The sequence below is a fragment of the Saccopteryx leptura genome, chromosome 2 (assembly GCF_036850995.1).
Source record: "Saccopteryx leptura isolate mSacLep1 chromosome 2, mSacLep1_pri_phased_curated, whole genome shotgun sequence".
Taxonomy (NCBI): domain Eukaryota; kingdom Metazoa; phylum Chordata; class Mammalia; order Chiroptera; family Emballonuridae; genus Saccopteryx; species Saccopteryx leptura.
In genome coordinates, this window is record NC_089504.1 from 333,450,243 (window position 1) to 333,474,693 (window position 24,451).

General features: G+C 43.7%; 1 protein-coding gene across 1 annotated transcript in view; it reads right to left on the reverse strand.

Moving 5' to 3' along the window:
• VPS53 (VPS53 subunit of GARP complex) overlaps positions 1-24,451 on the reverse strand; it is a 181,072-nt gene that overhangs the window by 108,380 nt on the left and 48,241 nt on the right. The window contains exons 5-10 of the mRNA XM_066363548.1: positions 20,332-20,418; positions 17,265-17,380; positions 15,500-15,619; positions 8,260-8,338; positions 1,784-1,927; positions 1,178-1,320 (exon numbers count right to left, since the gene is read on the reverse strand). Of these exons, the coding sequence (XP_066219645.1) occupies positions 1,178-1,320; positions 1,784-1,927; positions 8,260-8,338; positions 15,500-15,619; positions 17,265-17,380; positions 20,332-20,418 (689 nt within the window). The remainder of the gene's footprint in view (positions 1-1,177; positions 1,321-1,783; positions 1,928-8,259; positions 8,339-15,499; positions 15,620-17,264; positions 17,381-20,331; positions 20,419-24,451) is intronic.

A 24,451-nucleotide genomic window follows, 5' to 3' on the forward strand; every position in this document is an offset into this window, starting at 1 on the left:
TACACTGAAGAATTCCTGTCTTTTTACTCTTAATTGTGTTGAGTGCAGAAAACCCCCACCATACATATCATCTTAACTTTACACCAAACAAAGGATAGAAGAAACTTGCCTCCAGTCTTTCTGGGGAACATGGGGGGTAGTGTAAACAATCTAGCACCACAGCTTAACAGCCTTTTGCAACCTAATCAGGCAAGTGAGGTGAGGGGTTGGGCAGACTGTCAGCTTACAGCCAATTCCCCACACCTCTGTCCTCCAAAAATCTAAACTCCAAAAACCCTGTTGGTTTTTTGGTCCCCAACATGCACATATTTCTCTGGAATACCATAGGGCGCACCTGGAAATCTTCTAGGGTGCAGCAGTGCGCCCTGGCGCACACTTTGAGAACCACTGTATTAATCTAACCTTCTTGGGCTTTAATTCTTGGATATAAAGGGACTATCTGGCCCTAGGCTATATTTATGGAAATTGAAGACAGGATAAATGAGAACAGTTTTTTAAAATGCATAGAATACTCAGATGTCAATATTATTAATTAGCCAAAGAGTATAAATAATGTATTAAGAGAGGAAAATTTGTTCAACAAATATTTCCTGATGGTTTACTATGTCACTGAAGTAGATACAAGCCCTCTCCCTAGAGAACTAGCTATCTATCAAGTCAGAAAAGAAAACTGATGATGGAACCCTGACTGGTTGGTTAGTTCAGTTGGTTAGAGAATCCACCTGACACCAAGGTTGTAGGCTGGATTCCCAGGTCATGGCACACACAAGAATCAACCAATGAATGTATAAATGATTGGAACAATGAATTAATATTAATGTTTCTCTTTCTCTCTCTCTAAAAATCAATAATTTTAAAAAAAGCAAACTGATGATGGATATACACAACTGAAAACCAACATGTGAGACAGACATAGGGAAAAATGTGAGGCAATGAATCACTATAGGTAAATTTGGTTGACGAGTGAGTTGGTGAAAGCAAGAAGGCACGCTGCTCAAGGCAAAGACTAGGCCAAAGGGAAGTCCTGGAGAGAAGATGCAACCAGAGAGCGGAGCGATCACTGATATGAAAGTGATAGCAATCACTTGGTGGTGTTACGAAGCGATTCCAATCCACATGAGAAAGACTGTGCGGACTGATTTTAATTAACACCAAAGCCAGCAGAGTTGGAAATTACCTTGTGATGTGGCAAAATTCTACTGCAATCCTCTCAGTCATGTACCACTCACGAGGAAACATTCGGCCGTATTTCTCCTCATAGTCCACGAGCTGGCGTTTGATCCAGGCATAGCGTCTGTCGATTTTGTCTAGCCAGGCAACCTTAGGGAATCAGGGAACAAAATCCAGCCCAGTACTCAGAAGTGGTGTTGACAGTTTCAGGAAACAGCAAGAACATGGAACCAAGAAAAACACAACCAAACCCTCTATTTCTCATGGTTTTAAAAAACGTAGGCTACGTTTTCACTTGATCCAGAGGTTTTCACCTTGGGGTCCATGACTAGGCTCCAATGGTCTGTAAATTCCCTAAAACTGTATGCAAAGTTTTATGCATAGATATCTTTTTCTGGAGAAAAGATTTGTAGCTCTCATTAATTTTTCCAAAGGGTCAATGATCCCAAAATGGTTAAGGATCACTGAGCTGTACAGTTCGTCCCTAGGTATCCCAGTTCAACAATCAATACTTAAAGATAGTAATAATAAAGTATAAATCAGCAGACTTTGAGAGCATTCAATTTTCAATAAAATTCAAATGTAACATCGATCTCATTTCATTGATACTTACATCTTGATTTTCTTGAAAAAGTACAAGATATTCTGAAAGATGCTGTTTAATAAACTTTTTGATGATTTCCTGCTTGATTCTGGGGTCCAAAATATTAGCAACCAGACATGCATCTCGTAGGACATTGCTGGGTCCTCCTGGCCTCTGTTAAAACAAACACATACCAATTTAAAAGCCAGAAGCAACCTCTAAATCTCATGGCCTCTGACAGCTGCTACTTCTGCTCCTCTCTTGAAGTTATTATTACTCCCCTGACACTCAGTCTTCTGCTGTGGATGGATATTTTGTTACTTGTTCCTGAATGAGAGAATCATTAAGCTAGAGTGCAGTAGCCAATATAAAAGCTACTCTGTGAATCAGCAATAAGACATTTTGAAAAACACGGCCAGTAATGATCACAGGAAATTTTACATTCAGAACACCAAAACTGAAATAACCTTGTAGAAGAGCCCAGAAGTCAGAATGACCCCAGTCTCATTCCATATGTGCCACTTTCCCTGAATCCAACTCAGATTCCTATACTTCCAGTACTCTGGAAAAAAAGTATGGTGGCATTTAAAATCTAAAACCAAGTTCTAAACCACCAGACTTATTTTACTGATAGTAAAACACCCAGATATGTAGCTAAAGGTGAAATATTATAACATCAGCCTGTTAATCTAAAAAGAACAGTAGCAGAACATTGAGGGTCTGTATTGATACATCACATGAGAAGGCCTTTGTCATTCCTGAAGGCAATCAATTCAATCTCACTGAACCTTTTTTTAGGGTAACTCACTGAATGAACACAGCTGGTTCAGTGGCTTATAGTAAAAAGAACCCTTGGAACCTACTCTTTTTTCTTTTTTTCTTTTTTTTTTTGCATTTTTCTGAAGCTGGAAACAGGGAGAGACAGTCAGACAGACTCCCGCATGCGCCCGACCGGGATCCACCCGGCACGCCCACCATGGGGTGACGCTCTGCCCACCAGGGGGCGATGCTCTGCCCATTCTGGGCATCGCCATGTTGCGACCAGAGCCACTCTAGCGCCTGAGGCAGAGGCCACAGAGCCATCCCCAGCACCCGGGCCATCTTTGCTCCAATGGAGCCTTGGCTGCGAGAGGGGAAGAGAGAGACAGAGAGGAAAGCGCGGCGGAGGGGTGGAGAAGCAAATGGGCACTTCTCCTGTGTGCCCTGGCCGGGAATCGAACCCGGGTCCTCCGCACGCTAGGCCGACACTCTACCGCTGAGCCAACCGGCCAGGGCGGAACCTACTCTTGGTTTGACTAAATAGACACGTAGCTTTGGCACAGTTACTGAAACTCATCTGAAAAATAACGAACTTTAACTAGGTCAGGGGTAGTCAACCTTTTTATACCTACCGCCCACTTTTGTATCTCTGTTAGTAGTAAAATTTTCTAACCGCCCACTGGTTCCACAGTAACGGTGATTTATAAAGTAGGGAAGTAACTTTATTTTATAAAATGTATAAAGCAGAGTTACAGCAAGTTAAAGCATATAATAATAAGTATTTACCAAGTACTTTATGTCGGATTTTCACTAAGTTTGGCAGAATAAATCTGTATAAAACATCTTACTATAGTTAAATCTATCTTTTTATTTATACTTTGGTTGCTCTGCTACCGCCCACCATGAAAGCTGGAACGCCCACTAGTGGGCGGTAGGGACCAGGTTGACTAGCACTGAACTAGGTGATGAGTAAGGTTCTTCCAAATCTTTTTGTGTTTTGTTTTGTCAGTTCTGTCCAATTTATCCATCTCCACTTAAGTTTGTTTTATAAGTGTTACCTAAGCTGCCTCAGAACCAAATTGTTAAATGCAGACTTGCCCCACGCTGAGTGGGTGTTATGTCATCCTTTGAGAATAGAGACCGCTAAACTCTTAACTTCTGGATAAAAGCATCTGATCTAATAGAGAAGTCACAGAAGCCAAAGCCTATGAGCTCATGGGTAAGACATCTTCATTTAAAAAGGACTTCCATCGCTTCTCGGCCTTTTGGCTAAGATCAAGTGCAGTAAAAAGGACTTCACAGGTTACCTTGGATAATTTAATTTTACATCATGGGTTCCATTTATGAAATAGGAATAACAGCACAAGGCCTTTAAGAAAATCAGCAGCCAGGCCCTGGCTGGTTGGCTCAGCGGTAGAGCATCGGGCCAGCATGTGAAAGTCCCAGGTTTGATTCCCAGTCAGGGCACAGAGGAGAAGCGACCATCTGCTTCTCCACCCCTTCCCCCTTCTCTCTCTCTCTTTCTTCCCCTTCTGCAGTCCTGGCTCAAATGGTTTGAGCAAGTTGGCCCCAGGCGCTAAAATAGCTCAGTTGCCCAAGCAATGGAGCAGTGGCCTCAGATGGGCAAAGCATCACCCCATAAGGGGCTTGCCAGGTGAATCCTGATCAGGGTGCATGTGGGAGTCTGTCTGTCTGCCTTCTTATCCCTCATTTAATAAAAAGTTATGAAAAGAAAAAAAGAAATTCAGCAGACATTAAAAAGGGAGGCGAGAATTCTATTGCTGAACCACCAATGCCTTCAGACTAAAATTTTTTCCCAGAGTAATGTGTTTAATGGTAAAGTTTAGCATGTTTAAACACCAGGCATGGCCTGGGGTCAAAGCAGCAGGGGTGGGTAGGTGACCCCCTTGGAGCCTCACATGGCAAAGAGGATGGATGAGGAAGGTGACCAGCAAAACAGAACTCCATGAATGGCACAGAAGAGCTGCTGCTTGAGAGATGGGTTTCTGGAATAGCCAATGATCACACTACCAAACACTGTTCCAAATCTGGCCCCTGACCAGCCACACCCACTGGCAGCCCAGCACCAATAAACTTGGCTGCTGTGTCACTGTCCCGGAAGGCAACACTGATCTGGAACTCATCTGGCCACCTGGAGTGGGAGCTGCTGTAGGAAAGCTGTTCAGATGAGATCTCTGGCCGACTCAGGAAGGAAGCAGACACAAGCCTGATCAGACCCCTGGTACAACTGCGGATCTGACCCGGGGAATGAGCAGTGCACGGGTGAACAGCATGTTTTCAGTCTGCACTCCCAGCGCCCTGATGCTCTTGCTCAGACCACGGCGCTCACCTGGCTCAAGGTGACTCACGAAAACCTTAATAAAATATTGTTATCCAGTCAGAGAAAAGGGAGGCAAATTGTTAAAATTATTTTGACCTGATCTGCCTGGTGGAATCTGAGAAAAAGGTTAAACATAGGTCATGGTTACTTTCTTCTAAATAATAAAGTTGGGCTTTGTCCACATCTTTCTGAAACTTCTTGAAACTGGGATGAACAGCAGATCCTCCACTGAGAAGAGTCTAGTTTTGTGACGGCGAACCTATGACACATGTGTCAGCACTAACACGCATAGCCATTTTCAATGACACGTGGCCACATGCGACTGCATACCAGAGAAGTATAGGGCTGCATGCCGAGAAAGACGTTTCATCCTCGGTTCCTGCACGGCCAGGTGCAATAGCTGAGGATAAAACATTTGCTGTACTGTAGACACTCTGTGCCGGGGGTCTGTAGGCCAAAACAACAGAACTCCAGCACAGAGCATCTAGTTCTGGGACTTCCGGTTAGGCCGTTAGGGAATCTTTGACCTCACTTCCGGCCTTTGAAGCAGAGAGCAGCGGAATGCCGCAGGGGACGCATCTCTGGGGGCCCTGTGATCACCATTACCAGCAACCACATAACCACAGCAACCATCATCCAATCTACTGTTCTGGGGTGTCGTGGATTTCTAATTACCATCATTACTGAGATAAGTGAGGGGGAGGCTGGGAGAGGCGAGGGCCTGTGCTATGGGTGCCATTTCCCGCCATTAGAAATAGTGGCAGCCATCTTAATTTACATAAGATGCAACTTGCAGAATTTCAAGACAGCATCTGGGCTCAGGTGTTTGTCAACTTGAGGTCAAAGCTTGAGAATCTGGAAAGGTGCCGCTTGGAGAATCAAGAGGAGTGCCACTACGAATAGGAAATTTGGAGTGCCTGGAACCAATTACCAGACACTTTTAGCACCCTGAAAAATACAGAAATGGCTTTACTATAATTTTTCCCTCTATGTACTTTTGTGAGGCCTTATTCTCAGCGTTAAATAATATCAAAACCAACAAAAGAAACAGATTGACAGATGAAGTTGGGCTTGAAGTGTATAAAATACTGACCTTCAATTGAAGATTTAGCCAATGAAATTCAGCAACAAAAAAGGCACTAATAGGTAGGTTACTTAAAGAATTCCTCCACGCCCTGGCCGGTTGGCTCAGTGGTAGAGCGTCTGCTTGGCGTGCAGGAGTCCCGGGTTTGATTCCCAGCCAGGGCACACAGGAGAAGCACCCGTCTGCTTCTCCACCCCTCCCCCTCTCCTTCCTCTCTGTCTCTCTCTTCCCCTCCCACAGCCAAGGCTCCATTGGAGCAGTTTGCCCAGGCGCTGAGGATGGCTCTGTGGCCTCTGCCTCAAGCGCTAGAATGGCTCTGATTGTGGCAGAGTGATGACCCAGATGGGCAGAGCACCGCCCCCTGGTGGGCATGCCGGGTGGATCCCGGTCGGGCGCATGCAGGAGTCTGTCTGACTCCCTCCCCGTTTCCAACTTTGGAAAAATACAAAAAAAAAAAAAAAAAAAGAATTCCCCCTCCCCCTCACTTATCTTAGTTCACGGCACACCACACAAGTTAAATAATATCAAGACCAACAAAAGAAACTGACTGACAGATGAACAAAGAAGTCACTAAGCAGGTAAGTTAAATAATTAGTTTTTGGTTTATTAAATACAGTTATATATTACAATTATACATTTTTGTTATTTAAACTATAAATATCGCAAAATTATGGTTTTTTTTCTCAAAGTGACACACCACCTGAGTTATGCTTGGTTTTTTGGCGAATTTTGACACACCAAGCTCAAAAGATTGCCCATCACTGGTCTAGTGCTTATAATTTGTGAATACCTTATAATCTCTTTACATACAATAGCTTTCCAACATCCACTCCCTACAGTTACATCAATTGAATAAGGATGTCAAGTCCTCAAAAGAACATGCTTTACAAATAAAATATGTGATTACTAGAAGACAGGCACAATATGGCAGATATTAAAATCAGGAGGTTTCCTACAGACAGCAGTAATCTGCAAAGCTGGGGCAGCTACCCCCACCTACTCCTTGCGTTTCTTTTACGGAACACAAAGAAACAGGATTAAGGTATTTCCAGTTCTGGAATTATAGCACAGCTCCAGAAACGTGCCTTGGCTCAGTGAACGAACATACATCCACCACTTCCGCCCACCAAGAGCAGCGAGGAGTGCTGCCTGCCCACGTATAATTTGGTTCATATCTGTGTTGAACAATTCTTTCTCCCGAAATAGCTCAAGTAATAGAGAAGTAAAAGCTTCTGAAGGTGCTTCCTTCCCCGACACATGCAAAGCATTAAGATTATGTCTGCTACAATTTAAATGTAGAGCTAACGGCAATTAACCAAGTGCAATGACAGCCAAGTAAGACAAAGCTCACTTCTCTTGATTACATGAGAAGTGTAACCAAGAGCATACAAGTGAAATACCATGGGCTTCCCAGACACAACAAACAGCTATGCTACCAGTAAGAGCTAGAGGGGTGAATTCCACAGGATTCTGATCGTTAAAAGCGCGTCTCCTGTGTCAGTCCCAGTTACATAAGCCTGTGTGTGGACACCCCTCCCGGCTGTCTTTTCACCAAACTACAACCAATAAGTTATATAACAATCCTAAAAAAACACTGCGGCCTAAAGATTTTTTTTAAATGAATTTTTTTATTTATTCATTTTAGAGAGGAGAGAGAGGGAGAGAGAGAGAGAGAGAGAGAAGGGGGGAGGAGCAGGAAGCATCAACTCCCATATGTGCCTTGACCAGGCCAGCCCAGGTTTTCGAACTGGTGACCTCAGCGTTCCAGGTCCACACTTGATCCACTGCGCCACCACAGGTCGGGGGGGGGTGGGGGTGTGGTGTGTGTGTGTGTGTGTGTGTGTGTGTCTCTTTTTTTTTTTTAACACAGCCATAAGAAGCCTGACCTGTGGTGGGGCAGTGTGGATCAAGTGCCGACCTGGAACGCTGAGGTTGCCGGTTCAAAACTCTGCACTTGTCCAATCAAGGCACATATGGTAGTTGATGCTTCCTGCTCCTTCCTCCCCTCTGTCTCTCCCTTTTTCTCTCCTCTCTAAAATAAATAAATTTAAAAATCTTAAACAAAGACATGAGAAAAAAGGAATTTACTGGGCAGACAATTAAGCCAGAACAAATCTTCACTTTTTGACACTGAAAGAACACAAATGAGAACAAGCTTTTGGATATTTAATATCAAGGATGGCTTCATTACCCTGAACCTCTGACAGACTTATGGCTGCCAGCAAACACTGTTGGGATGATATATGGAAATGGTAGCTGTGGTGAGTATGAATTAGGTGAGTGATAATATCTAAAGGCTGGAAAGAAAATGCAAAACAATACCTTGGTACCCTGGGAAGGAAATGCTTCTTCAAAATCGGCCAGGATTTGCTGTCCTAATTCAGTCTGGGCAGCTTTCACTCTGCAGAGAAAAGAGAACATATCATTGTCTGGTAATTTTCAAATATCCATAGTGTTAAGCCAGTGGCCAAGTCCACCATCACAGCTGCCTGGCCCATGCAGGTTCGCATTAGATTCAGACAGATGGTAATGAAACAATGAAGCCAAAAGCTGGTGGGCCATTATCTTTCATCCTAGCTTGCACCCACCCGGCAGACAAGTAAAAACACACACTGGGCTCCAAAACCCACTCATTCAGTGCTCACAAAGCTACTGCCTTATCCGAGTTTCCTAGAATCAAAGGTTTCTAGCTCACTAGACTTATTCACCTCTGTTCCCCATCTCCTTCCTTCTCCCTGCACAAACTCTGCACAAACTGTCTTCTCCTCAGCACTCCACCATCTTGGCTGTTTCTCCTGGCCTCCTCCACGTGGTCTTTCTCTGCTCTCCTCTCTAATGCTAATCTCAGGAACCAAGAGAGCAAGCTCCCGTTCTGCCCCCATTTTATAGTGTAGAAATCAAAACCTTTAATCCAATATACAAATAAGGAAGTCTCTGACACAAAGTCACTTATCTGAGGCATAATGGGATTCCTCATGAGTGCACCACCCCACATCAAAAAGGGTGGGAAAGGCTTAGTCCAAAAACCAAGCCCCAGGCTACAAGGATCCTGCCTGCCCACAGCCTGCCCCAAACACACATTAATATTTTAACAAAGTGAGCATAATATATTTTATCTGCCCAACACATAGTAATTATCCCTTTAAGTAGTGAGTGTTTTTCATGCTCACTGACCCCCAAGAGTGAGTTATTTTCAAAAAATGAAATTAGTTTCAGTTCCAGTTTTATTAACTTAAAATCATATTTGTTTGATAACCAATTTATGGAAGGAAACAAGAAGAATATACATTTGCCTTTATTTTTTTTTCATTTATTTTATTTGTTCATTTTAGAAAGAGTAAGGGGGGGAGGCAGGAAGCATCAACTACCATATGTGCTTTGACCAGACAAGTGCAGGGTTTCGAACTGGCAACCTCAGCGTTCCAGGTTGACGCTTTACCCCCTGCGCCACCATGGGTCAGGCACATTTGCCTTTTTTTTAATGTTACCGTGCACATTTTTAAAATAAAATTTTTTGTTATCTCATGCAATTCTCTTGTACCTCCCATGAGGATGTACATGAATGTTCGTTGGTACTACTCAAAGGGTTATGCAAAGATCTGTGGGGATCAGAACTGTTGGAGTCTTTAGAGATAGGACAGAAGGAGGAGGGGCTAGATAAGAGGTCACACACTAGTCAGTAGCAAGTTTATGACCAGGATCCAGGTATCCATTTAATCTCAAGAAGGATTTTCTATATTCAGAGATTTTTCTATATACAAGTTCTTCTAGGTCACACCTTGCCTGTCACGAGGTAGTATACATGTTTACCTTTACAAAGTCATTAGATAGCTGCGGGGAAATGCTATATAATAAGGCCAAAATCAAACATAAATCCACTTTGGATTACTGGTTTAACTGCTCACCTGCTCCTTGGAGGCATAGGAGGTGAGCTACATACTATTTCAAAATTGGTTTTTTCCAACCCAGAAATCAAGATCAGGATCGTAAGTTTTAACAAATGAATGAAAAGAATGTTTTCTAGAGTAGAAAGAAAGAAGACCCAAATGATCAAGTGAACTGTTAATTGAGAGGGAAGGTCACTGAGTGAAGATTTAAGCTCACTAGTAAGACCCTGAACATGAAGACTGAGCTGCAATGAAAACCAGTTAGAAAGGGAAGGTCAGTCCCTAACACAGAGGTCTGCATATACACTAGGAGCTCCACAAATATTTGCCGGCTGGAATGAAAAGAGAAGAAAAGCAGCTGGGATAGGAAGGAAGGTTATCTGCCGCCTGCAATGCCCCTGTCCTCCACCAGCCTCTGCCTTAGGGGAGCAAGGCTTCGCTAAACTGCCCTGAGCCCCAGGCAAATACTTTATCTTTGCTAAAAGCACCATAAAAATAGTATTCTTCCTTTCTTGGTCTCCACCCTGTTACTTTGGAATTAACTTTATAAAGTTTCTAGAAACAGTGAACAGCTCAAAACCACAATTTCTTTGGCTTCTAGGCAGTACCCTAGCAACCTACTGAGACTTTGGGGGTTTTTTAATAAGGGGACAGAACCCAAAACAGTCTGATTTTTCTGTGGCATAGTCATCATTATATCTTCATTTTAAATACTTTCCAGGGTTTTCCCACTATTTCAAAACATTTAAAACCAGTCTGATAGCCTTTTTAGTTAGTTTTCAAGGGGGCTAGAAATGCCCGAGATAAGGCTGTTACTGGCATAGCCCCCCAAGTCAGAATCAAGGCCTTCCATCTAGAGTTGCCCAACAGACAAAGGGAAACATTCCTGATTGGAAAGAAGAGAATAAGCTTTTGTAAAAGTGTACCTTGGAGATCTTGTGACTTTATATAATAGGCCAGGCAGACAGACTCTGCTGGTGCCAGGTCACAAGACAAAGCTTCCGGAGCCTCAGGCCCCTCTGTTCCTATTCTACTGACAACACACAGAAAGCACTGCTCCATCCTAAGCCACAGAGACAATTCCTGGAGGGGAAGTCGCACCCCTAGGCAGGGGCACTCTTGGCCATACTCTCAGGGCTCCTGAGCATCTCAGGGATCTGGATGGTCTCAGATCTGCTGCTGTCAACCCACCACCCCTTAACTCCATCTTCCTGATCTATTTAAAACTGGGGGTGGGGTGGGGTGGTGAAAAGACAACCAGAGGCTTGGTAATTCCTGAGTGCTCACGAGGGGGCGAAGTAGCAGACTGATCTGCATGTACCCTTGCCATCCTCACCCCATCTTCAAAGTCACCTCTTCACATAGTCTAGACTCAGCTATGTTGCTAGTGAGCTACACATATGTAATCATAAGGAAGTCATTTCCCTGAAGGGGCTACAACTAAGAATAGTTGTAAAGTAAGAGAGTAGGGATGGAGGCCTGTAGGAGATGCCTGTCACTGTCCTCTCCAGTACCGATTATTCTACAACACCCTCTTTTTTTTTTTTTTTTTACAGAGACAGAGAGTGAGTCAGAGATAGACAGGAACGGAGAGAGATGAAAAGCATCAATCATTAGTTTTTCATTGCGCGTTGCAACACCTTAGCTGTTCATTGATTGCTTTCTCATATGTGCCTTGACCGTGGGCCTTCAGCAGATTGGGTAACCCCTTGCCGGAGCCAGCGACCTTGGGTTCAAGCTGGTGGGCTTTTTGCTCAAACCAGATGAGCCCGCGCTCAAGCTGGCAACCTCGGGGTCTTGAACCTGGGTCCTCTGCATCCCAGTCCGATGCTCTATCCACTGCGCCACTGCCTGGTCAGGCTACAACACCCTCTTATAGTGCTGGCTGCCTTCACCATCCATCTTTACAGGTGACTTCAAGTCAGACGTATAATTAACGCTGGAGCAGAAAATAAGCTTCCACACAAAAATGTTTCCAAGTGTCTCTAGGTGACTCAGGTGAAAGAGCAACCATCTCCCATATTGACATTAATGACAGTGTCTGTAAACCCAAATCACAATTCCATGTATTTTCAGGGTGAGACATGAACAGTAGTCTTTTACCATCAGTTGCCTACACAGGATCCTAGGGGGGGAAATTACTTAAAAGAATATCTTCAACTTGACTCCTTTGTATCCCTTCCTCCTCTAACAATGAAAAGTAAATCCCTACAGTAGAGAGGAATCAACTAAGACTCTGTGAGGAGAGCATGCACATGAGTTGAGTTAACAAGATTTCCTAGTCATTCTATCAATCTACAACCGCTAGAGGACAGGGTAGTAAATAAAAATTCCTCCTGGCATCCAAATAGTGAATAAAAACACCTCCTGGCATCCAAATAAATTTGGCCTGCTTGAGTGGTGGCAACTCAGTGTTGATCACTCTTAGAAAATAAAAGATTCACTGTGCTGCCCAGAAAGAAACATCAACCAACTGGCTTCTAGCATCATCCATGCCATGTGATCAAGGGTTATATAAAGGTGCCCTTTCGTAAATGTGTTATCAGTTTTCATTCGGGCAGGAGCAAAGGGGCAGCAAATCATGACAATTATTTAGACATTTGAAGATAAAGTACCTCCAATGTTTCCACAACCTTGTGAATGACATCCCCCAAAGAAAACATCCATAACAGTTCACAACAAACTGACCTCCCAAATACATCATCTGTCTTGGACAGAATGGTTAATTAGCCACATTAATCTTAGATGCTCCATTTCTAAACAGACAGGCTTTATAATCTTAACCCAGAATCTTGGAGTGACTCAGCTGGATGCTTTTGAGATCAAGTACAACCCTTGTACTTTTAAAACCCTTACACTTTCAGAACTCACACTTTTGAAACTGAAGTTCCTTCTGGAGGAACTTGTAAGAGTCACACCATTAGGTGGGACTTTTCATTCAAACTACTTTAGTTTCTTCTATTACTGCATCATGTGATCCCAATCTGCCAAGTATCTTTCACACATAAGAGACTAGAAACAGCCCTGAAAAATACTTTTTAGTTCAAGGGTTTCATGAGTTTCAAGAAAATGCAAGAATCTTCCATTCTTTCTCAGGAAATGTTGACATTACTAGAAACATTTGCTTTGATGGATATTCTTAAACCAGGAGAATTTGTATGTAAAGATGATATTAATTAATGTTTAAGCATTTTCCAGAAGGGTAGTTGGAAAAGAATAGCTATATTCAAATCAAGGTCTATGAACTTCATATTTAAAATGTACAGGCAAAGATTTCAGAATGCAACTTTTTATATGATTTCTATAATTTATATATAGTAAGCTATTAAATTAGACAAACTGAAGAAATGTATAGGGTATAACTCCCTTACCTTCTAACTTCTCCTCCCCCTAACCAGTTATTTCTATCATTTCCAGATGGTTCTACCATTGCTATGTAAACATCAGGGAGGAAAATCACCAGAAATGATGCTAAAAATAAGATGTCTGGACTTCCCACAAAAATTTAATACCTCTCGAAAAACAATTGTAGTCAAACACTGAAAACAAGAAGGTTTTCTCTGTTATTTTCAGTGTTATTTAATAGCACATGCTCTATATTAACCTACACAATATTTGTACAAATAGAAGTTTTCCACTAAAAAAAAAAGTAAATCCTCCTGTGTTTGCAGCAACCCTACACGATCATGAATGTTTTAAGAACTGAAATATATTGACAAAGTGTTAGATTCTCTCTTTAAGGGGAATGTCATTATTCCTGCTATCAACAATGCCCAATACACATAACTAACCAACTGGTAACCAACACCTCAACACAGCTCCTTGACCTTATGGTCATTGTCTTGGTATGGTCCATCTCTTTTCTAGTCAAGAACATAGTCTAGAACATAAGTCTCTACCGTCTTATACCAATAATCTATTAGACTTACAAAATACAAATGGGATCATGCCTCCTTACCTCCTCCCCATCCACTAAGAGCAAGTCTGCCTTCTCCATCCCAGCTTCCTTCTTTCTCGCAGCTCATAAAGCCCTCTTTGCTCTCTTAAGATATTTCACTGTCCACCAAATAAAGAACAAATTCTTTAGCAAGACACATAAACTCTGACCTTGCCTTTCTATGCAGGCTTTCACTTTCCATCCCCTCCCGGTGCCATGAGGTTCTCTCTCTCCCATTCCTCCACCCCCCTTCTTGTCTTGGGGGTAAATCCTGCCCATTCTTTTAGAATCAACTTAAAATTAAATTCTTCTATGACCCCTACACTCAGCCCCAGAAGATTCAGCCTATCAATTCCTCTTCTAAGACCCTGCTGTGCCTTACAGAGCAAATACCAGTTTTCTTATATCTGTGCTATACTGAAATTTTATATCAGCATTCCTCTTCTCTACACAAAAATGGTGAATTCCTTGAGAGCAGAGAGTATATACTGCTTATCCTTGTGCCTTCAGTACTCAAGCACAGGGCCTGGGACATAGAAGGCACACAGTAAAGATACATTAGATAGATGAAAACAAGAATAAAGAAATGGGAAAAACAGATCAACTGCCTCCTTCCCTCCTCCCCATCCACTAAGAGCAAGTCTGCCTTCTCCATCCCAGCTTCCTTCTTTCTCGCAGCTCATAAAGCCCTCTTTGCTCTCTTAACTGCCTTCCATCCCCAGTGCTATATGGTGACCAGTCACCTCTAAGTGAAGGGGTTAGGAAGGATGAGGGGGAGGGTGGTGATTTCCCTAGCACTCCGCCAAGCTCTGCTCTGACATTCTTTAATGGCTCTTTGGCATTTCCACTGTGAGATGGCATGTGAGCACATGTTGCAATCTCTCCTCATGTCCCACCTAGATTCTTAGAAATAACACAAAGATTTTAACAAACATCCAGAACCTTCCAAAGAAAAATGTAGTAGACCAGAAACTAACTAAGTCTTGTGGTGGTTTGTTACAAGGAAATAGACAACTGGATAGCGTCCCTCACAAGTACAGACAACAGAAAGTTATTCACATATACAACTCAGCAGCTGCCACTCGAATGATGGCAGGACAGCCACTCTCAAACCTAGGAAGCTTTAGAAGACATGGTCAGGAGTTGCTAAGGGTATGGCAGACAGGACATCACCACACAGAGTCAGGGCATATGACATCTGAGGTTCCCTCTTAGAATAAGAATCTATAGCCTGAATGGTGGTGGTGCAGTGGACAGAGCATCGACCTGGGGCGCTGAGGTCTCAGGTTTGAAACCCCAAGGTCTTTGGCTTGAGTTTGAACTCATCCAACTTGAGTGCAGGCTTGCCAGTTTGAGTGAGGTATTGCTGGCTTGAGTGTGGGATTATAGACGTGACCCCATGGGCGCTGGTTTGAAGCCCAAAGTTCCCTGGCTTGAAACTCAAGGTCAATGGCTTGAAGCCCAAGGTTGCTGGCTTGAGCAAGTGGTCACTGGCTTGGCTGGAACCCCCGGGTCAAGGCACATATAAGAAATAACCAATGAATAACTAAAGTGCCACAACTATGAATTGATACTTCGCATCTCTCTCCCTTTCTGTCTCTCTCCCCCCACCCCATTTCTCTTGTGCGCCATGTGAAAAAAAAGATTTTATAATGAATATACTGAGTGAAGTGCCTAAGCATTTCCTAGCACCATCTTAACTTAAAAGGGAAGATCATTTTTTCCACTGACGTTTTACCTTTCAGAAAGCTGCCGGATCTGTGGAATTCCCATATACTTGTGGAAGTGCTCCAGAACATTCATCACGCCCTGAAGAAGATTAGCGACTTCCCCATACTGTCTCCGCCTGGTCATGGCTCTGCAAGGAACCAAGAAGTTAAGAACTCTAGAACAACACTAAAGACACATGATACAGATGTGGAACAAACAACTCCGAGCTCGAAAATGGACATTAGCTTGATTTAATAAGCATTTACTGAGTGCTAAAAAAGTATGGTGCTAGGCAGTGGGGGGAAAATAAGACCTGGTCCAAATCTTCAGGGTGACAACATTTAGTCAGGGAGAGAGCCAAATGCACATCTAGCTAACACCTAATAGGAGGAACTGGGTTCTAAACAGAAGTACTAGTTATGTGCAATGGGAGGTACAAATGAATGTGTGAGTAATGAACTCTCTTTGGGCAGGAGAAGGGGAAATCAGGGAAGACCGAATTTGGAGATTTGGGTTGGGTATTATGGGATTAGCAGGCTTTTGACAGAGAACAGAGGTACGGATGTTACTATTTGAGGATTACAGTTTATGAGCAGACCAAACACATCTTCCCAGGATACAACAAAGGGCATTTATGTGCACTTACATATTAACTCAAATCTGCAAGTTTTAAACCAATGTTAAGCAACACCGTGTCAAATGTACCTACTCTCCCTACTGCAAAGGTTAATGAAGCATTAAAAAAAAGGATGCTGATAAAATCAACAGCTACACACAGCAAGGAAGGACAAACTATTAGGTCCAACCAAGTCTTTCATTAAGGTTGGGCTTTTAAATTAAAAGTATAATTTATGACTTCCCTTTAGAGGCGTTTAAAAAGACAGGCTCAAGTTCAAGCCAAGACATGATGTTGCTTTCACTGTCTGATTACATAGTTTGTGGAAAACTGAGCATCTGGGGGAAGAGCCGAGGAAATTGCTCCTCCAGTCTCCCACTGGCCTCTGATCTCTCTGATCACTACTCATAGGAAAATGGATCAGGGTTTGCTGAAACTCACGTAGTGCCTGAGAGAGATCAGGTAGGAGTCTGGCCCCGCCCACAACTTTGGACACCATATCTAAATTTCTGTGAAGATGCACTTTCTCTGTCCACACATGAGACTGCACTGAGGCTGGGGTAGGGGAAATTCTCAGCCTGAGAGAGACCACAAAAGAGAACTGATGCGTCAGGATCTTGCTAATAAAGGTGGCCTTTACACTGCTTCTTTGTGACAAATAACCAGTTCTTCCTTTTAATACTATATCTAATGTCCTCATGTATCATTCTCTATAGCACCTCTATAAACCAAACAGGAAGCTACTGTATTTGAAAAAGGGGGCTGAATGAGAAATACAACACATTCAAGGACAGTGCAACTCAGCCCAACACAAGCAGGAAGTTGCCAAGGCCACGGCTGTAGGGAGGGATTACAGAGCTGAATCACCTTGTGGGCCTCAACAGTAGAGCTCTACCACATTGAAACGATCTGCATTCTTGGAGTCATTCTCCACATTCTTTCTGGGTCCTGTCAGACTCACCTGCATCTCACCTTCAAGTGTCAGGTTATTTGCTAGGTTTGGAACACCAGAGGGCAGAAAGCAAATCTGGTGACTGAACATGAGACGGATTTGAAGAAAGTGGGGCAGGATGGTGAGATGTTCCTGGCTGAGAAGTAAATAAACCTATGAGGCCATTTTCTATATGTGATACATTCATTTCCTGTGGACCCAAAAGAGAAAGTTGACATGGCTTACTCGAGGGAATCGACGCCACCTGCCAACATGTGCAGGTGGTTCAGCGTGGTGATGGAGGTGGTCAGGTGGCGTTTGGCATGATCTAACTGCTTAATATCTCGGGTGATTTCTTTCACCTAAATATTGAAAGCCACAGGAGAAAAAGGAAGAAGGTTAAGAAAGATGTAAAACCAACTGCAAGTTGCTCCACAAGAAAATAAGGCAAATGAAGTGAGGAAAAACCCAGGTTACACCTGAACTAATGTAAAGTAAAACTGAATGTAAACTACAGTTGAAAAATAAAATAAAAAACCCTTCAGTTAGCCCTTGGAGAAAACACAGGCTTTCTCACAATAGATTATCAAAATAATTCCCAATCAGCCCATTAAAATTTTTTTTTTTCTTAAGTGAGAAGCACGGAGACAGATACACTCCCTCATGTGCCCTGACTGGGATCCACCAACCAGGCAAGCCCCCTACTGGGCAATGCTCTGCCCAATTGGGGCTGTTGATTGGCAACCGAGCCATTCCAGTGCCTAAGGAGAGCCATGGATTCATCCTCAGTGCCCAGGGCCAACTTGCTCTAACTGAGCCATGGCTGTGGGAGAGGAAGAGATAAAAAGAGAAGGGAGAAGGGGAGGGTTGGAGAAGCAGATGGGCGCTTCTCCTGTGTGCCCTGACTGGGAATTGAACCTGGGACTTCCACATGCCGGATGACACTCTACCACTGGGCCAACTGGCCAGGGCCCCACTCAAATTTAATTTGGCATTTCTTTTTTTTTTACAGAGTCAGAGAGAGAGTCAGAGAGAGGGCTAGATAGGGACAGGCAGACAGGAACGCAGAGAGATGAGAAGCATCAGTCATCAGTTTTTCATTGTGACACCTCAGTTGTTCATTTATTGCTTTCTCATATGTGCCTTGACTGTGGGCCTTCAGCAGACCGAGTAACCCCTTGCTCGAGCAAGCGACCTTGGGTCCAAGCTGGTGAGCTTTGCTCAAACCAGATGAGCCTGCGCTCAAGCTAGCAACCTCAGGGTCTCGAACCTGGGTCCTCTGCGTCCCAGTCCGATGCTCTATCCACTGCACCACCGCCTGGTCAGGCTAATTTGGCATTTCTTCAACTGACTTTACCCAGGGTTATAAATTCCTCAATTAAGAGAATAAAGGCCCTGGCCGGTTGGCTCAGTGGTAGAGCGTCGGCCTGGTGTGCAGGAGTCCCGGGTTCGATTCCCAGCCAAGGCACACAGGAGAAGCGCCCATCTGCTTCTCTACCCCTCCCCCTCTCCTTCCTCTCTGTCTCTCTCTTCCCCTCCCGCAGCCGCCGAGGCTCCATTGGAACAGAGTTGGCCCGGGTGCTGAGGATGGCTCCATGGCCTCTGCCTCAGGCACTAGAATGGCTCTTGTCGCAACAGAGCAACACCCCAGATGGGCAGAGCATCGCCCCCTGGTGGACATGCTGGGTGGATCCCGGTCGGGCACGTGCGGGAGTCTGTCTGACTGCCTCCGCGTTTCCAACTTCAGAAAATACAAAAAAAAAGAGAGAATAAAATGAACTTTATTTTTCACCACAAATGGGGTGATCCAAATAGAAATATAGAATGGCATATTCAGTGCCCAGGCGCCAGGTATAGACATCTCCTCTTGAACAAGGTCAAGTGCCACTGAGACTACTACATTCAGTACAAATGGGTAGTATTAGTTGGCTAATGCTTTTGAAATGGTCTTTATTTATGGGACTAGGGTTTATTGTCCAATCTCCAGAAAAGAAAGACTTTCAAATCTGAAGAAGATTAAACTGTAAACCCTGTAACAGAAGCTTAAAATGGGATGTCATGAGAGGGGAGGCATATAGCCTTCAGGGAGTGAGAAAGAAATCAGTGGAGTAACGTTCCAACAGTGTTGATCTGGCCAGTCCAAGAGGAAGAAACTGTATTTGGGAATATAAGTACATTTCAGTCACTAGCAAAGCACACTCGACGGTGAAGTGGGAACAATTCTTCAACTCTATGGACACCTAGGTGAAATCATCCACTAAACTGACTGAGTCCGTGTTGACGAAGATACTTTCTGATCAGCAATGTGCTTTCCCAGGCTCTCTGATGCCTGGAAGGAGGGGAGTGCCCTCAGACCAGGCACAAACATCCTAGTCACTGAAAAGACATATCTACCACTAAAAGTGAAAAACCTGGTAGTGAGTTAAGTTCATGTGACCTGATTTTTTAGTTGGACCACCCTGCATGACCTCATAAAGATTATGACCTGCATAGCTTCAGTTCCATACCTATGAACCTGCAAGGTTTTTTTGTAACCAGAAAAAGTAGGGGGGAAAAATGACGGTAATAATAGTTTCCATTCATTGAGCAGCTAACACCAGTCTAGTACTATGTTCCGTGCTTTCAATATACTTAATTCTTATAACCCTTAGAGCTAGAGGTTATTATTCTTATTTACAGTTGAAGAAACTGGAATTCAGAGACATTACATTATGTAGTCAGAATCTGGGCCCAGGGGTGCCATTCACTGTGCCTCCCACGGAGTATGAGTGGGTGAGGCTGGATACCTGGTCAGCAGCAGGGCCTGCGGACAGCATCACCAGAGGATGCAGATTTGCAGAGAGAGAACTTAATCAAAACCATAAGCATGAATCATGGGTAGGATACATCCACCTCCCAGATCCAGGACTGATTTCCATTTGATAACAAGTTACATATAATATATCTTAATAATGCCTTCTGTTCACTAAGCAACCACCGCAAGCCTAGTACTATGCGTGACATAAAATACGTGATATAAACAAATGCCAGAAGAAGGACTTCAAAATAACTAGGGAACAGTTTTGGGGAAAGGAGAAGAAGAAAACTTTTCCTATTTAAACACAGGGCTGCCAATGGAGAATGAAGGAAATGTGAGTCACTGCATCTTCCTCCTGAACTAATTGAGGATATACTCAAAGGGTCTTCAAACGGTACAGATGTGAGTACTGTGGTTGGCAGCAAAAGGGAGTAAAAGCCCATTCATGAGTGTAACTGGACGAGATGCAAACTTCCTCTTCTGGTACAAAAATGTTCGGAAGAGACCTAAACTCACCATTTGCTCTGATTTTTCTGCTTTGTCTTTGATATCTTTGATTTTGCCGAAGAGTTGCTGGATTGCTTTCTGGGCCTCTTCAAGTGCCTAGAATAAAAAAAAATAGATGAAAAGCTAGACAGCACCAGTCCGTACACTCTAATCAAGCCCAGCTTCAGAAAAAAATTAATAAAATTCTCTTGATCCATTGCACTTACGCTGATAAATTTTACTGGACAAAAGTAGTAGAGATAGAGTCCAGCATTCGGATACAGGCAAACACTCAGGATTGTTGCCAATATGCATCATAAAGTGTTTTTTTTCCCCCATAAAGTTTTAATTTAAAAACTAAACTATTTCCCTCTATCTCAGTGATTACTACATGTATTGATGACAACAAATAAACAGAACATGCACATCTGTGCATGTGTGTGAGTGCATGCACGCAAATGTGTGCAGTAACCTTCAAAATGTGGAGAGAGATAGAGGCTGGGGGCAGGAGAAGCTCTGAATTTTGGAAGTTCCAAAAGACTGTGCCTTCAAAAATCACAACTGTCCGTGGGGTCTCCAGAACTGCAGCAAACCTTAGAGATATGTACAGCACCCCACTCAGAAACCAATGAAATGAACTTAGAAAGGGACATTTAAAGCTAACGGTAAGCCTAATGTTTCCACTGAAAACAGACAAAGCCCTGGCCATGTAGCTCAATTGGTTAGGGTGTCATCTAATACACCAAGGTTGCAGGTTTGATCCTTGGTCTGGACACATATAAAATCAATCAATGAATACATAAACAAGTGGAAGAAGAAATCAATGTTTCTCTCTCTCTCTCACTCCTTTTCTCTCTCTCTAGAATCAATAATAAGAAGAAAAAATGTTAATAAAACGTACAAAGAAGAATGCCACACATTAAGAGTATTACAACCCACAGTAGCTCCTGTGAGTAGGGGAAGCAATAATCAGGGATCTGTGAGGGTACAAAAGCCACACACGTGTACAACATATGTACTTATAAAAGCTGCAGCAGCCAAAGGAAGAACTCATGCTTCACTTCATCAAAAGCTCTTTGTTTATTCTGGATTTAAGAGTGGCCTGTCCTAACTGGGCCTCACTAGCCCTTTATAAATGTAACCCTAGAGCTGTGTGTGGCCATCTTTGCCTGCAGAGAAAATCAGCCAGCCTCCCTGGGAAGGACACCCTGGCAGAGGGAAGAGGAAAGCGAAACTGAGATGAAGGGAGGAAGACAAAAGCCCTGACAGAATTAGCTGAACCTCTGAATTCAGCCACAGCCTATGGTTTGTACCTCGAGACTATGAATTCATACATTTTCTCTTTTGCTTAAAAAAGTCCTCAAAAACTGAACTTAAGTTGTCTGCTTCTGCAAGAAATTCCTTTCTTGTTAGAGGTAGGAACTTCATCTACCTTTCCTCCTCAGGTTTCCCGAGCCGACCACTTCTGATATTGGGACCCTTTCTCATTCTGACTGCCCTGCCCTGCCTACAACTCAACTCCAAACGCGGCTTTCTCCTGACCTTCCACCTCCTCTGGGGCTTCCAGGAGTTTTACATGTGGGGACAAGGCGGCTAAGCCGGTGCATGTGGCTATTTTATGGCTTCTGCAATGTATGTCCAGAAGCTCCTCTGAAAAGGCATCCCTTAGCCCACTTGCTGCCAGGTCTGAGGTGACGCTGTTCCAGCAGCTGCTCCACCACCTCCTGGGCAGAGGGTATACTCTGCTGGATCACTTTACTTACATCTACAAAGGTGTGTGAGCAGAGGCGCTTTCTACTTGTAATTTCTGCCACTTGGACACAGGTATTTTAATCATTGGAAAGTTTGGTTTTGGAGTCGGAAAAGGAACTGTGGAATGGAACTGGGTCATGCTAAGCAGCTCCTTTCAATCCCATCCCGCCCAGAAAGGATGTCTCTCTCAGCAACTGTTTCCACCCGGCTTCCTCCAGTCCCATCTCTCCCGTTTCAGGACTCGGCAGTCCTGAAACAGCTGTGGTGTCATGAGACAAGCTTCCCTTCTGCAGCCGAAGACAGCAGTCTGAGGCCTGCCACTGCTGGCCGGCTAGCTAGGCCTCTTTGGGCAGCAGTGTCCTTGTCAGACAAGTGATAATGATGGCACTTATTTCCAGGGTTGCTGGGAAGATTTAATGACATAATAAGTGTAAAGAGCCGCATGAATATTAGGTTTATTTCCAGGAGTTATGAGCAAATGCATGTATGCATATATGTATAGAAAAATATACATATATAAAAAAATATATATATATATACATATATAATCTCCTCTGACAACACTTCCCTTCTCACACACAGCCCTCTATCTGACACATACTGCTTTTAGCCCTCCCTGAGTGAATCCATGCCCACCCATTCCACCTCCCCACCCCTCTTCATTAGCACTAATCATCAGGGAAATGCAAATCAAAACCACAATGAGATAACACCTCACACCTGTCAAGATTGGCTATTATCAAAAAACAATGAACAGGCCCTGGCTGGTTGGCTCAGCAGTAGAGCGTTGGCCTGGCGTGTGGGGGACCCGGGTTCGATTTCCGGCCAGGGCACATAGGAGAAGCGCCCATTTGCTTCTCCACCCCCCTCCTTCCTCTCTGTCTCTTCCCCTCCTGCAGCCAAGGCTCCATTGGAGCAAAGATGGCCCGGGCGCTGGGGATGGCTCCTTGGCCTCTGCCCCAGGCGCTCGAGTGGCTCTGGTCACGGCAGAGCGATGCCCCAGAGGGGCAGAGCATCGCCCCCTGGTGGGCAGAGCGTAGCCCCTGGTGGGCGTGCCGGTGGATCCCGGTCGGGCGCATGCGGGAGTCTGTCTGACTGTCTCTCCCCGTTTCCAGCTTCAGAAAAATACCAAAAAACAAAAAAAAACCCCAAAAACAAAAAAAAACAATGAACAGTAAGTGCTAGTGGTGAGGTGGAGAAAAGGGAACCCTAGTCCTAGCCTAACCAGTCAGTGGTGCTGTGGATAGAGCGTCAGCCTGGGACACTGAGGACCCAGGTTTGAAACCCCAAGGTTGCCAGCTTGAGCGTGGGCACATCCGGCTTGAGTGCAGGATTGCTGGCTTGAGCACGGGGTCACTGGCTTGAGCATGGGATCATAGACATGACCCTATGGTTGCTGGCTTGAAGTCCAAGGTCGCTGGCTTATGCAAGGGGTCACTGGCTTGGCTGGAGGCCCCTGGTCAAGACACATATGAGAAAGCAATCAATGAACAACTGAAGTGCTGCAACTATGAGTTGAGGCTTCTCATCTCTCTCCCTTCCTGTCTCTCTCTCTCTAAAAAAATAAATAAAATAAAAATAGAACTACCAAATGACCCAGTAATTCCACTTCTGGGTATCTACCCAAAGAAAACTGAAACACTACTTTTAAATTTTTTAAATTTTATTTATTTATTCATTTTAGAGAGGAGAGACAGAGAGGGAGAGAAAGAGAAGCAGGAAGTATTAACTCCCATATGTGCCTTGACCAGGCAAACCCAGGGTTTAGAACCAGCAATCTCAGTATTCCAGGTCGGTGCTTTATCCACAGCGCCAGTAGTCGGCAAACTCATTAGTCAGCAGAGCCAAATATCAACAGTACAATGACTGAAATTTCTTTTGAGAGCCAAATTTTTTAAACTTAAACTATATAGGTAGGTACATTCCTTATCGAGGTCGCGCCCTCACATGATATTTTGTGGAAGAGCCACACTTCAAGGGGCCAAAGAGCCGCCGCATGTGGCTCACAAGCTGCGGTTTGCCGACCACTGCACTCCGCCACCACAGTCAGGCCAGAAACACTAATTTGAAAAGATATATACACCTCTATGTTCATTACAGCATTATTTATAACTGTCAAGAAATGGAAGCAACTTAAGTGTCCACTGAGAGAAGAATGGATAAAGAAAGTATGATGTATATATATAATGGAATATGACTCAGCTATAACAAAGAATGAAATCTTGCCATCTGCAACAACATGAATGAACCTAGATATTATGCTGAGTGAAATAAGTCAGACAGAAAAAGACAAACACTGTATGATTTCACTTATATGCAAAATCTAAAAAACAAAATAAACAAACATACAAAATAAAACAGAAACAGGCTCATAGAAACAGAACAAAGTGTTGACTGC